General features: G+C 43.7%; 1 protein-coding gene across 1 annotated transcript in view; it reads left to right on the top strand.

The window, feature by feature from the left end:
* Positions 1 to 4,041, top strand: part of RNF11 (ring finger protein 11) — a 70,673-nt gene extending 66,632 nt beyond the window's left edge. Inside the window, exon 3 of the mRNA XM_044676936.1 lies at positions 1,700 to 4,041. Coding sequence (XP_044532871.1) covers positions 1,700 to 1,871 — 172 coding nt within the window. The 3' untranslated portion in view covers positions 1,872 to 4,041. The remainder of the gene's footprint in view (positions 1 to 1,699) is intronic.
* The last annotated feature ends 11,518 nt before the right edge of the window (positions 4,042 to 15,559 follow it).

Raw genomic sequence — 15,559 nt, 5'->3', positions numbered from 1 at the left:
GTATAACTGCCAGAATCCATTAAATAGACTTATGAGTTGAGAACAAATTTGTTGGCGGAAGCCCAATGTCACCGGTTTCTTTAGCTGGACTTTTGTCTGTACATTTAAGCCACGTGAACCCCATTTTAAAAAAATATACTTAGAATATAGGACTGTCAGGCTGGATGGGATCTTATAGAACAGCAAGCCTTTGTATCCTATTGCATACCTAACTCAACCTTAGTCCTTTTTCACCCTGTGAGGACTTTGGGGTATCTCTAGGAAGAGAAAATTCTCTTCTCCTGTTCCTCAGATACACTGTGGGATTAGGCAACTTCATTAATGAGGCCTAGAAAATAGACTGAGAAGGTTAGTGGAGCTTACAGATTTAATCCATAAAGTGCCCTGCCCTGCCAAGTAGGTTAAACTTAGCAGCCCTGCTTTTATAGCTAGTTTTTTTTTTTAATGATTCTTAAAGGGTTAAGCAACTGAGAGTATTTGCTTCATTTTTATTCTAGTCCAATCCTTACTTTTGCCTTAGTTTAATCAAGAGAAATAATAGTAACAAACTTATTTCTAGTGTCTTAAGGGGAAGGGAAGGAAAAAGGGAATAAACATTTATATAGCATCTACTATGTGACAGGTGTTATGCTCAGTGCTTTTTTTTTTTAACAATTATCTCATTTTATTGATATTTTAAGGTTCATGAAGCATTTTTATAGCCCTTAGCCCATTTGATTCTCATATGAATTCTGAAGTAAGCACCAAAGCTGTTGATATTATCTCCAATTTATTGGAAAACAAAGAGAGGCAGAAACTTGCCTGTGGTCCATAGATATAGTTATTGGAGGCAAATTTGAAACCTAGCCTCTATTGATTTTAAGTTTAGGGCTCTGTCTGCTATACTTTAGACATCTTATAGAATTTCATTTACTAATGAATGTTGTTGATTAAATCAAATCCCTGAATTGAGATTTCCCTTTATTAAGTCTTTATACTTTTCCCAATTCTCTTTTCATCTCTAGCTGCTTCACTTAGCTTAGTTTGTTTAAGGTCATGGGTCTTTCTGACACTCACCTGTGGAGTAACAGATCAGTTGAAAAAATGTAATGCGTTGACATTGGGAAAACAACTTGATAGGTGGTGATTAAGAGATCCACTGGCACAGGGAATGAAATTATGACTTAAGAAATTTTAGAACTGGAAGAATCCTCTTAGAAATAAGGAAATTAAGGTCCAGTTAGAGATAAGTAGCCCCACAGAGAGCTATCCTAAAGGTCCTCACATGAGAGAGAGAGATTAGACTTGTTCTTTTTGATCCCAGAAAATGGAACTAGGAGTAGTGATGAAAGGTATTACAAAGAGGTGAATTAGGGTCAGTGTACTAAATAATAATAGAGAGATGTCAAAGGGGGGAATGGACTATCTTGGAAGGTGGTAACTTCCCTTTAACAAGATCATTTGTGGGGAGTGAAGCAGGGTAGCATACATGCACACTTTAAACCCATTTTCTCATTTGATGGCCACAATTCCTCTGTGAAGCAGGTATCCATCAGTATTACATTCATTTTAGAGATGAGGAAACTGAGATTCAGAAGAGCTAGTGCCAGACCAACTTTTAAGATTTTGTAACTCAATATAGTCATTTTCCTATGCAGATTCTTAAAGAGCACTCAGTCAGCACGATTCTCTAACCTCCCTTCCTGCTTCTTCCTGCTAGGTGTGTGATCTGTATGATGGACTTTGTTTATGGAGACCCGATTCGGTTTCTGCCGTGCATGCACATCTATCACCTGGACTGTATAGACGACTGGCTCATGAGGTCCTTCACGTGCCCGTCCTGCATGGAGCCCGTTGATGCAGCGCTGCTTTCCTCGTATGAGACTAACTGAGCCAGGGATTGCTCTTCTGACGTGTCAAGGGAGCCGTGGCTCTGGATGGTTTTGATCTTTTGTCACTGAGCCTACAGAGCCAGGGAGCAGGAATTAAGATCATGCACAAAAGTCATTTCCTAAAAATTCCTGAATGGCTGCAGATGTTGGAAAAAGTCCATGATATTTTAGAGTCCAGAGGAACAAGTAGGAAGGTATTTTTACATAAAGCCTTGACCCAATGTTTAAACTATAATTGTACTTAGTCTTGTTATTATTCCAGTGCATAGGAATTGTGTAAAGTGTTACAGCAGCTGTAGATGTTTAAATTGTGTGTATTGAAGATTTTATTAGGAGCAAGATATGGGTTATTTTTCCTAAATGAAATAACTTTCATTCCCTCCCCTCATTCTTTTCACAAGTTGCTAGCATTTGGGTCAAGGTTTTATTAAAAGCTACATTTTATAACACTGGCACAAAGAAGTAGTTTTAAGCTTGTTTGCACAGTTCTTTTTTCCATTGGAGATGGAATCCATTGCCTTAGGTCTTTTTAAATAGTGTATTGTTATTGTTGGGGCTGCCTCTATGCTTGAAAACCAGTTTATTTATAACCTGTTAAAAGTGCTATGTTCTGTTTGCAGTTAGGATTATGCAGAATTTAAGGTGATCTCCTAGCTCATAAACAAACTGAGATGCACTATCCCTTTTCTATTTTTTGAAAAAAAGAAAGTGACTTAATATGAGGACAGACATCAACCCAAGAAAAATTGATTTTCATATTTACTCAATCCAGGGTTTTGCTTAATTTGGTTGACTATTTGCATGATAAAAATTAAAATTTTGAGCAGATTTAAAATGTTAAGGTTTTTGAGCTCAAATTAGACCACTGTGCTATAGAATATGAAGGGAGGCCCTAAAGGAATAAGTATTACAAGAAAAAAAGATACCCAATTGTGATTTGGGTCATTTCTTCCTCCCTCCCCCACAAAGACTTGTTGTCTTGGACCTTAGCAAAAGGATACTGCATCTCGAATTACTGTCATTCTGAAGTCATTGAAATTAAACAAACCGTATCATGACCTCTGTTGGGAAGGTATCAGTTCAGTCCTGTTGACTAAGCAAGCCAGCAGATGGAGATAAGGAGGTCAGTGTTTTTCATGGTTTTTTGCACACCAATGCCGTGTAACCACATGACTTTGTAGTTGAGATCTCAAGAAAGGAGTTTCTCCTTCATCTGTATCTTGCACCTCGTGTAAGAATGCCAGAGCTCTCTAAGCTTCTGAAGTGTTTCTAGTAGAGACAGTCTCGTTAAAGATGTGGTCGCTCATCCTCTTTTTCTCCAGTTAGTTAGCATGTGTTTGTTTTTCCTTCTTGTACTCTACTGTGACTTTTAGATGTTCTGGCCCTGCAGTTACCCATCCTAGGTGAGCAGAAAGAGATGCAGTCTCAGTTTACCCCAAAGGAATCAGGAAGTGTTTCTGACTATTTTGTTTGAAACTGAGTCCTCTACCTAACATTTTTATATTGTCAAACACACAGACTTGGAGGAGCCTCTGTGCTTAGATTCTAGAGGAGTGAAATATATCATAAGTACTTTTTTAAAAGGTTTGTCATTGGAATGCAGGAAGGCCTCCACATGTTTATTTTCCCCCCTATTAATCCATAATGGAAAGACATGAGATGAATTTGAGAAAATTTTAAAGGAAATTCTAGTATCAGGTCCATTTAAATTGTTAGCCATGTATCTTGGTCAGATTTTTTATTTATTAATTCAAATATACCCAATTACATAAAGCAGATCTGAGAAAAAAACAGCTGAAGTTGTGCAATATTTTCAGTGATGATACTTTTTTTTATCATTGTGTGTTTTTCTATATAAACGTGATGCCCATGTCATTAAGTATTATAGCCAGACTTTCTTTCTCTTGATTGTTAAAATTGGCAAAAATGAACTTTCATTTTTTTTTAATGTCTTTTATGTTGCTCTTAGTCTTTATTTATTCTAAGGCTTGATTAGGAAAAGTTTGGAAGTCCTATTAAAAGTGACTGGTTCCTGAGTTGAATGCTTTTTTTTTTTTTTAGGCACTTTGTATTATTAAACTCTTATTTTGGTCTCCTTATACCATGTTAAGAACCATAAACTTCTGCTTTTACTAAGTTGTTAAATAAAGTTATAACAATTATAAAGGGCTAAAGTTAGAATTGATTCCATAAGAATATCCTCCCCCCCTTCAAAAAAGCAACCCTTCAGTTTCAAACAGTGGTGTGTAAATTTAACAAATAAATTAATTGCTTTCAAAACTTAGGTGAAATGCTGTTGTATAGTAAGTAGCCATTCCGTTTATGTGGCATGGACTATAGGGCCACCAGATGTCTCAAGAATGTAGAACATATAGATAGGTCTAGATTTCTATAGCCAAATCCAAATTGTCTTTATCTTCAATGTACTTCAATCCATGGCAAAATGGGGTTAGTCCTAATTGGGAAACTAAGTTAAGATCAACTCTATTTGAACTGTCTTGGAAAAAAAAACAAGCTTGACACACTTAGAGTAAAACCAGCAGATACTTATTTCTCTACACCAATAATAAGCCAACATTTTCATGTGCAGGGGTGAAGCCAAATCTGGAAGGCTCCTTATAGGAGACGGTACAGAAAGGATTCCTAAGACTGAAATCTCTTCCATATATCTTACTGGATCAAGAAACATACACCTTCCTCAGTCTTGTGAAGAAATCTAGTTTTGGACAGGCTAGAACTGGTAGGGATTGTAGAGGTCATATAGTCCATTCACAATCATTTCACAAAAGGGGACATTCAGATCCAGCAAAGTAAATTGCCCAAGGACTCATTATTTGAACTTGGGTTAGAAGTCCAATGACTACAAATGTTCTTACTGTAATAATAAGTCATCTTGATTATATTGCTCACAAAGCGCTTTCCTCCCAACTATTCTTGTGAGATAGATAGTAGAAATGGCAGTACCTCCCACTGCAATGATAGAATGCCTACTGTGTGCCGGAAACTATGGAGATACAAGGACAACAACAAAAAGCCCTTCGGGGAAACAATCTGTACCCAGATCAGTCTAGCCAAAGTAGGTTAGGAATGAGGGAGATTAGAAAGGAAGCGTATGGCATTCCCAGTGGCCAGGGAGCAAAGACCATTCCAGGCATCCCTCAGGGATGGCGTGTGTAGAGGCCTAGAGATGGGAATGGGGAACAAAGAAATCTAGGGAAAGAATAACCCAAAATCAGTCTAAGGAGCCACAGAAGTCAGGGATGCCCAACTGGTAAGTCACTCGGCTGGTCTTCTCCATGTTCACTGTTCCTTCTACTCTCCTACTTCCTATGTATCCATACGATCTCCATAGGTCATCTACTTAATTATAACAGTAGTTTTGCCCTTGCTTCTCCAGTACAAGAAAGTAAATACAGCAATATGTCAGTGAGCCCTCTAGTAACAAAATGCCTTTTTGGAAATATGGTGACATGACAGGAAAAGCTCTATCCAGTGCCTGTGTACATCCCTGTAATGGGCAAGGGCTGACTCCAGGCATAATTGTGAAATCTCTGGGATGTGGTGACAGCCTCTACCCCCATTCAGGCACCCCTTTGCCCCCATCAAAATGAGTGAAGATTTAGACTTCTTGACTAGCTCACACTGGAATGTCTTAGTCATTTTGTACCCCAAGCAGCATTTGCATTTAAAGCTTAATTTTTAGTACGGTAATTTAGATGGTATTTAGAGAGAAGATCCTCTAAAATTACATTCAGCTAACTCTTGAAGACAAGTGTAATAGTTTAAATTATGAGACTGCTAGTAGCTCTATTACATCAAAGAGAGGGAAATGTAGGAAAGTGGTAAAGAGCTGCTTAGCTAAAAACCCTATTTGTTGTTTGATGAATTGAAGCTCACCACTGACAGGGGTTCCTTCAGTTCCCAAGCTTCAGCCAGAAGAGCGGGTGCCTTGGTCTCACCTTATAAGCAATTTCTCCACCCACTAGCTCTCCCACATCACTTCTCAGGAACCTTAATTTGCCTGGCACCAGCCAGGGGGCAGTGCCTGTGGGATCAGTTCCCCGTCTGGTTGGTTTCAGCTTCCTTTCTCTGAGGGCTTGTCTATACTGGCACATCTCAATGGTAAAGGTTACATCTTCAGGTCCCTGGTGGATGACGTCCAACAAAGTGATATAATGGGGAGGGGAATTCCCTTCCCATACAAGTATCTTATAATTCTCCATGGAGGTAAATCCTGGGAGTTCTCTCTTTTCCTCTGTTCCCTGGAACACCTAGTTTGCCCTAAGCCGGATTCATGATTGCTAAAAGCACGTTGCCGAGAATAGTTACGGATCCCAACTCTGCAGCCTAGCTACATGCAGAAGGACCCGAAGACTTGCCCTTAACTGTTCCACTGGTAAGAGGTCTTCCATGCCCTCCCTATTCACAGAAGTTCTGAAGAACTTGCCCTCTTCTCCTAACCCAACCTAGATCACAGAACTTTAGACTCGGAAGGGACCTGAGAGACAGTAAACTAGTCCATCAGTCCTAGTGGGCGTCAGCTGGTGTTTGAAGACCTCTAGTAAGGCGGAACCGCACCCCCCCCCCCAAAATGGTCCATTCCACTGAAAGGTAAGCTTGTCCGAAGATGGTAGCAAGGCCAAGTTTACTTCTTGGTAATTTGCTGCACTGTTAAAACTACTTCTGTGCCTGGGATCCAAACAAAAGATGCAACTCTCTTTTCCATGTGAAAGGTCTTCAAATAAATAAACACAGCAACCCTTCCCAAATTTTATATCCTACAGACTAAGCATCTACAGTTTCTTCACCCTATTGAGTTCAGATCTGACTTCAGACACTTTACTAGCTGTGTGACCCTTTTCTTTGCCAAGAAAACCCCAAATATGGCCATGAAGAGTCAGACATGACTGAAAGCAACTGACCAGCCACAAAAAGATTGCCCAGAACTGAACACGGGTTCATTTTGAGCTTCCTTTTGTAGTCATCTAGACCTATTCTCCTAATCCTCTGCCCAAGGATGCAGACTTCGTGTTGACATTTGCCAACATTTTCATGAGTACTTAATAAGTTTGTACTACAAAATGCACTTTCTGATGTTACCCATCTACAAGCATTTTTTAAATACGTACTAGGTGCTTGGTATCGCACTAGGGTCTGGGAAAACAGGTACAAAATGTTTTGGATCCATCAGTCAGTAACATTGTCTACTCTGTGCTCTGATAATGAAGTTTGTCATAAAAGGTTCCCTTGATTATGTCCTCTTTTTTCACCAAGATGAACAGGGTGTTGACTCTGTATTCCAGAGTATCTGCTGAAGATGACTTCTTTAGAAGCCTGCTCTGAATAGGAGTGATCAAATCCCAGAGCCAGAAAAGTAGGCTGTCTATGGGAAGTCTCCAAGGAGGGGGAACCCACTTCCTCCAGAGGCTACCCACTCCCTCTTCAGCTAGCTCTAATTGTTAGGAAACTTCCTGACAGTAAATGAGAACCTCTGAGTTCCTCAAGAATGTTAATGCTGGGGGTGGGGGGGCAGCTGGGTAGCTCAGTGGATTGAGAGCCAGGCCTAGAGATGGGAGGTCCTGGGTTCAAATTGTAATAGAGAAAATTAGATATTATATAGATATATATTTTAAGGTGTGGTCGCCAGGAATCAATAATTTAGATTGATTCCATAATTAAAATAGACCCAAGTCAGGATTGATTTTATGGTAGTTTATTTACAATTAGGAAGGTAGAAGGTAAGGAAATAGAGAGGCTGGCCCAGGCCAGCAGAGGCCTGGACAGAGAGAGGTTAAAAGGCTAATTAAACTAGGCTACAAGCCACAAGGCCTTAGCAATCAGAGAGGCAAAAAACCTACTTGAGGTAGAGAGTCTGGAAACGCCAAGGTAGGCCAAGGAAGTCAGCCTAACTTATCCACTTGACAATTCAGAGTGGAAGCAGCCTGAGGTCTCAGCGAAGATCCTTCATGACCGAAGCCTGAACTGCCCCAACAGGAAGTTACCAACATGCTTGAAGAGATGGTGTCTCTCCTCACTCCCTGGGGGTCCACCTCTAATTCAAGTGGACAATTAGCAGCCTCTACACTGATTTGTTACTTATTGTCACATGTGGGCAATTCATCTCCTCTCCCCACTAAGGCAGGTGGGGATGACATTATCTCTGGTGGCTAGAGTTTAACTATGAATGGGCTGGAGCTAATTCCATTTACACACAATCTGACCTCAGACACTTCCCAGCTGTGTGACCCTGGGCAAGTCACTTGACCCCCATTGCCCACCCTTACCAATCTTCCACCTATGAGACAATACACTGAAGTACAAGGGTTTAAAAAAAAAAAAAAGTTACTGCAATTGTACTCGGTCAGCTTAAGGAATATGAGCCATCAAAAGGCCGTGTGGCCTAGAACAGACCGTCCCCCAACACTGCCCTTTTGGGCAACCTGATAATGAGGTACTTGGAGAAATGGCCAAAGGGCTTGGGCCGCCGGACGCCTCTCTCGGGGCAGCCGTCTGAAGGTGCCCAAGACCTGCAGGCCATGAACCAGATTCACGCTGGCTCGGAGTGGCCATCATTGACCCCCCAGAGGGTCGGGAGTGCCCGAATCTCCTCGGGGATGCGTCTGGTGTCCAGACACCGGCGCCGAAGAGCCGGAGGAGGCCACGAAACCGCAGTCGACCTTCGTAAACCCAGCGGTCAGTCCTGAGGAGCCTGGGCCAGGCCATGCGACGGACCCCCAGCCGCCTGCACCCTCTCGGCCTCGGCTTGACACAGGAGAGACGACAGGCTTTGCCTCGATGAAAACAATCTGTGTGTGCCGTGGTGATAGCCCGCTCTTGTAGGTGTGAATCGTCTTCCTTTGGCCCTTCCGAGCCTATTGATTCATTAAGCAATGTGTGACAATTGCCCCTTTCTCAGCTTGGGGCTAGACCCCAAATGCAGGGGGAAGATAGATTTTATACATTAAAAAATAATTAAAAGGAAACAATACAACTTCAGGTAATCTGATTTTTAATTAGAGGAAAGATTGGGATTTTCCAAGTTGGGACAGGGAGAGTGAACAGGTATAATTTCCTGAATTCAGAAAAAAACTGTGTTCCCCTCCCCCTTTCCTCACCCCCCAGGGTCTGTCAGCAATCAAAGGAACATGGAAACAATAACTGATTGATATAAACCCAGTTTTCAGATAAGATATAGATTGCTTAAAATGTGTCATTGCAAGAAAACTTCCATCAAATCTTCGATCTGACGGTTTCTGGCGCGCATCACCTCCGTCCTGAGGGGAGGGTCTCCCAGCAGCAGGAAGAGGTGATCCAGTTTTGAAGCTACACAGGGCTGGATCCACATACAATAAGGTTTTCTCCAAATTCCCCTAATTGAATACGGTTTCCTCACAACACAGAAACAGGACTAAACCCATAACCCAAGAAAAGGGAACCGAGCCAGCTCCAGAATGGAGGCCATCCTGGCAGTTAGGGAACCGGAACGTTGACCCTGCAAGTCCTGGCCGCTGGAGCTGGCACTATAAATACCCCTGGAGAACCAACCTGGGGGTTCCGATTTCCTCGACCTGACCCAGACATCCAGCTCCCCTGGACTCCCCCTTGGGCCCTGGGAGGTGAGACTTGGTGGGAGGGGGAATGTGGGAAATTAGTTTACTTAGCTCAGGCAGGGACACCCCTAAACCGGATCATTACCTTCATTTGTCAAGCTGGTAGACCACTACATCAGGGCAGTGGAATTTGTCCCTGGCCGAGGGGCTGGTTCCCTCAGTCTGTCCCTACCTGCTGAGGCCCTCTGCCAGCACTGGCCAGTCACCCATAGCAACAGCTACTCCAGACCCTCCTCCCTCAGTCTACCCTTGAGTTTAAATAAACCCCTTGGCCTGATCCTGAGAGTTCAGTGATTCATTTATAACATCAACCAGGGCCAAGGGCTGAGGAGAAGAATAGTTATCACTTGTTTCCAGGGGGACCAGACCAGGGGTCTGCGGTGAGGACAGGCAGAAGACAGCCACGACCCCTCATCTCTGTCATTCTTGAGATGCGCTCATTGCCCAGCAGTCATGAAAGGGAGCCCTTCTAGGTCGGATGGCAGCTCCCTGGAGGTGTCTATTCATCTCTACAAGCCCCCGTAGCCCCGGGCATCACCAAAGCCAGCGATGTGGGGGCCGACGAGGTCACAAGTCTGGCGAGCCTCCACACAAGCTCCAGGTGGTACATGGATAGGGGGGAAGTTGGACTCCGGAGAGACAATCCAGGCCGCTCAGAGACTCCTGACACTGGACGCTTAAGCATGTTGCTCATCGAGACTAGCCAGCCAACTTTCTGAGTGTCTCGTGTCACCCTCCCGTCCACATCTTTCCATTTCCTCAACACTACTATGAGAACAGTATCCAGAAAACTTGGCCAAAGTGTAAGTAAAAATACTGCTGCGATCCGCAGCATCCCCTCGTTTATCGTTTAGTTACCCAAAAAAGGAAATGAGGAGAATCTGGCACGACTCACGAGACTATGACGATCACCTCCTTTCTGTATGCCCACCAACATTTCTTCAGAGAGCCCGTCTAGAATTTTCCCAAGAATTGAAGTCAAGCTCGCTGGCCTGGAATTGGCAGACAAAAATCAGGACTTTGGCTCTTCTCCGGTCTTGCATTTTCCTTGGCCTTTCAAAAATCGCCCGACGGTGGTTGTGCAATCCCATTTATTAATGCTTTCAGGAATCCAATGATAATCTAGTTTACCTGAGCCAGGTGACCTGACAAGTCCATCCACCTCCCATTTTTGTTCCATCATCTCTGGTGCAAACATCATTCTCCTTGACAGAGAAACAGGTAAAATAAAGACAGAGCCGTCCTGCTTTCTCGCTCTCCGATCATCAGAATTTGAACCCAGGTCCTCTAGACCTGGCACTACCCACTGTGCTACACCTTGCTGCTCCAATATTGTGCTTACAAGACTGTTGCACACTTGTACCGATATTTATCGTTAAAGCAAGTCATTAAGTTAGCTGCTGTGCTTTCAACAGAGAGAAATCTTCAGCGTGTTCTAGATAGTTGAAGGACCCTCCACACTCCTGAATCATGCCTCTGTGCTAGTCATGAGAACCGTTCCCCAAAATTCTTCATCGGTTTCTTCTTTTTGTCTGAAGTGTATTCCAATAAAAAAATTAATTTTGTTTCTCCCTTCTTTAACCACCTAAATACTCTCTTTCATGCTTCCCAACGTCCCATTTCCTTGATTTCCTCACACGAGTTTACCTTCTCTTCAAAAAATAAGGTTTTTACTTCTGTTTTCATCACCTAATTTCCTCCTGCAGCCCCTTCACCCTCCCAGAAAGCTGATTTTTTTTAAAAGAAGAGAAAAATATCAACAATGCATGCACTGTTTCCCTCGTGGACCCCCGACCCCCACCTCTGCTCGTATCTCTCCTCGAGGCGGTTTGTCCTCCGTAATTTCGCCACGTTTTGTGGCCGTGGCTCTTCCTTCTTGGATTGTCATCATATTTTCTTGGCTCTGCTGACTTCTCGTTGCATCAGTTCACATCAGTCTCCCCATGTTTCTCTGGACTCATCGCTCCTCATTTCTCGTGCCACAGTTTGCTTAGCCGTGCCCCAATCCACAGGCATCAACTTTGTTTCTAGTTCTTAACGATGATGCCTCCTCGACTACGGTGCCGGTCCGCCTGTCAGTCCTTTTTCTTCTGAATGAGGCGAGTCTCAGCTTTTGCAGGGATGACATTCCTAGAAAATAGCTTGAAAGTAAAAAATGGGAAGTCTATACATTGAAGCTATGGAAAATAGGGGGTTGGGTTCTTATGACTACCAAAAACTCGTCCTTCACCAGAGATGCTGAAAATACATGTTTCTGCATGCAGTTCTTCATAGCAAAACATTCATTCTGAAAAGCATTTCTCCCAACACGCTCACCCTGAAATAGTCCCTAAAATGGAGTCCGCAAAATAAAATTAGCCACGTGCCAAACATTTTTCTCCCTAAATAATCCCCATTATTCTGTGACCTTTTGTACGAACATCTCAATTCTTAAAAGATTTATTTCAGACAATATTCACTGTTCATAACCCGTGAAATCGATAGTACCATCATTACTGTACAGCAAATAAAAGTGCTAAAACTAAAACATTTTTTAACCTTCTACCGTGTCGGATGGCAGTGTGAGATTGTTGTTCTCTGTCGACTTAAACCTTCCTACTTGGCCGCCCTCCGAAAACCCAGGAAGACTTTGCTGCCGGCAGAAGGCGCCGCGACTGGCGAGCTCTCGGTATCGTCTCCGACACCGTCCTTCGAAGCTGCGGATGGCAGCGGAGACTACGGAGGGTGTATCAGCTGGAAATGATTCACCGGCGACATCGACTTCATTAACGCCAAACTCCCGGCTGCAGACATTCCTGCACAGAGTTTATTTTCTCCTTTATTTTCTCCTTTATTTTTTCCTTTATTTTCTCCTTTATTTTTTCCTTTATTTTCTCCTTTATTTTCTCCCCAAGCTGCTTCGCTGACTTTGCATGCTTGGGCTCAGAGCCCAAAGGACTCGCACTACGTTTTGGGGGGGCATAATTGCAGCCACACAAAACTCGAGTTTTAAAGGCCAACCGTGAATATATGCCGTGAATGCACGAGGCACTCCTAGAACCACTCGCTGAACGAGACCGGCGAAGGCTCCACAAAGGGCTCGGACCTCTCATTTTTCTCTACCATCCGTAGCCGCAAATGTGTGCCATTGGCGGCGCCGAAAGTGGAAACAAGGTTACTCCTAAGATCACACGCATCCTGGAAGCCCCGGCGGTGAGGCTTGATGGTACTCCTCCCACTCTGGGTTCCGTCCGTGACTTTCGCCCTACCACGTCTCCACGATGCCGTGGAATCAGACTTGCTGCACGGTTATCCCTCTTTTCCTGGATAGCGGACAATTGACCGAAGTCGTCTGATTCTGGCCAATACCGACGTTGCCAACAGCCTTGAACTCTGAATCGGGGTGTCATTTTGCCAAAAATGCAGATTTACAGAAACATCTGAAAACGGCCTCTCCGTTTAAAACCTCTTATAAACGTCTTCTTTGTACAACGAGGGGACTCCCTTTGGAGGATTCATGAGAAGATGGCGCAGGGGAGCCTAGAGGAGGGAGATCCCATGGCCACTTATCAAGGATTAAACCCTTTAATGACCAATATGGAATATTTTGTAGAGATTTTCAATAATACAAGGAAGATACATTTTAACTTTCCCCTAAATGTTGACTTTCATTAGAAAAACGATAGCCAATAGCCTATAGATTTCCTATGGATATTTTATGTATATATAAAATATATATTTAAAAAAAAATATATATATATATATATATATAGTTTTTGCATGTTTCCTCCTGTGGGGACAGTTGTTTTGTCTTTCTTTGTATCCCTTTCGCTTAGCACCATGCCTGGCACTTAGTAAATGATAAGTACAAGCTTGTTGATGGGCAAATGAAGTCACAGATCAGTCTTGTATAAGCCTGGCACAAACCCCATCCAATGAACTCTTTCTGGTAGGACCTCGAGGATGAACTGCCTTCTTTGAGTTAATGCTTAAAAAAATAATAAAGGACCCTTGGAGAGAAACTGTTTCTGTAGGACCTAAAATTCAACTCCTCTGGCTCAGTGGCGCACACTGTCCGTGCCTCCGGAGGGGCCAACTGTTGAATTCACGGGTCCAAGTAGACTCTTTCCTGTGCCATAAGTCAAAGAAGGGCACTGCGAGGCATAGAGAGAAGCACTTGGAAGTCCAGGGCTAGGATTTGAACCCAGATCCTCTGACTCCAATTCCAGCACTCTCCATGGCGCCAGGCTTGCTCTTAGGATTGCAGCCTCCTCCCACCTCTGACATTCTCTGTGCTGACATTCTTTATTCTATTCAGGATTCTCTCCGTTCTGACATCCCACACGACCTACGCCATCTCCCGTCTACATTTTGTCTGCTTCGTGTGCAGTCGCTGGTTTGGGGCCATGATTGCCCCCAAGGAGGTCTCTCAGCCCAGTAAGTGGGGTCACTGGGTCGAAGGGCAAGTTTTTTCCTGATGTCAGGCTCAAATCTGTGTCCGCAGCCACCATCGGTCACTCTGTCATGCCCGCCGTCCAGAAGCAGGCTAGACGAGATTTCTCATCCGGGTGGTTTTTCCTGTTGGGATGGCTGAGCTGATTGATCTCTCGAGCACTGATTCCATAGCCAGGAGCCTCTGGATGACTTCACTGTATACACACACATCGGGGTAGACTGGAAAGAGCACCGGACGCTCCCCACCTCGGGACCTTTATCAGTCGCCCTCCCTGGGTCTTGCTGCGCCCATCTATAAGAGTGTTGAACTAGGTCGCCTTTAAGATCGTTTCTAGCTTTGAGTCTCAGAGCCCACCCATAGGACAATCCTCCATGACAGTGACAAAGCACTCTGGTGGGTACATAAGCCCCATGTGATAGTAATAACCAGACAAGAATTATTAAGCAGAATTATCTCAGCTGCATTTATCAAGCAATCCTGCCTTAAAAGACGTACAACTCTATTTTCAAGTAAGTTTAATGGAAACCTTTTAACTGCAGATTTTTTTTCTGACTATAATCCCCACCTTATAGTTAAATCTTCACATAGAACAGAAAAACAGTTGAACAAAAAGCAATCAGTCCTGTCTGTATATGGCATTCTAACCCAGTGGTCCTTTGCCCCTCTTCTACGATGTCAACCAGTCGATGAAAATGTATTTAGTACCGACTAGGTGCCAGATAACGGGCTAAACTGGAGATACAAATAAACAAGAAAATCTGCCTCTCGGGGTCTAATGGAAGAGGCGACGCATAAATAGCTATGGACAAGGATAAAGTGTCAATAAGCAACAGAGGTAAGGCATTCACAGTAAGGAGAGATCAGGAAAAGGTCCCTGTAGAGGAGGGAATGGTAGGTAGAACTCAAAAGAAGCCAAGGAGACCAGGAGATGGAGACAAGGGGAGAACAGTCCAGGCGTGGGAGACAGCTGGAGGAAATGCCCACAGTGGAGGCCCCGAGTGTCTTGTGTGAGGAACACGAAGGCGACCAACGTCTCTGGATCCAGAGTAGGTAGGGGCTGGGGGAGTATAAAATGGAAGGGGCCTGGAAAGACACGGGTGCCGTTTTATCTTTAATCCTGGAGGGGAGAGCAACTGGAATTTATTAAATAGGCAATGGTGACAAATTTGTTTTTTAAGATCAGTTTGGTAGCTGACAGATGAATGGAAGATGGACCAGAGTGGGAAGACTTAAGGTAGGAGCCCCACCAGCAAGCTATCGCAGGAGCCAGGGCCGAGGTGATGGGGGCCTGCACTAAAGGGGTGGCAGTGTCAGAGGAGGGGAGCATACAAGAAATTTTATGAAGGTAGAAATGATTGCATATGGAGGACGAGGGCAAGAGGAATAGAGGATGTGAGCCTAGATGACTGAGGAGGTGGTGCCGTTAGCTATTACAGAAATAGGGGAAGGCTTGGGAGTGGTGGGGAGGGGAAAGAATGAGTTCAATTTGGGGCATGTTGAGTTGAAGATATTTACAGGATATCCAGTAGACAGTTGGAGATGCAGGAGAGAAACTAGACTGGACAGATGCATCTGATGGCCATGGAATCTATGAAATCACCAAGTGAAAGAGAGAAAAGGAGGAAAGAAGCATCCTTCCTACC

Source organism: Gracilinanus agilis, chromosome 4, assembly GCF_016433145.1.
Source record: "Gracilinanus agilis isolate LMUSP501 chromosome 4, AgileGrace, whole genome shotgun sequence".
NCBI lineage: Eukaryota > Metazoa > Chordata > Mammalia > Didelphimorphia > Didelphidae > Gracilinanus > Gracilinanus agilis.
Note: the sequence above shows the minus strand (reverse complement) of the source record. Positions and strands in the feature narration are given on the sequence as shown.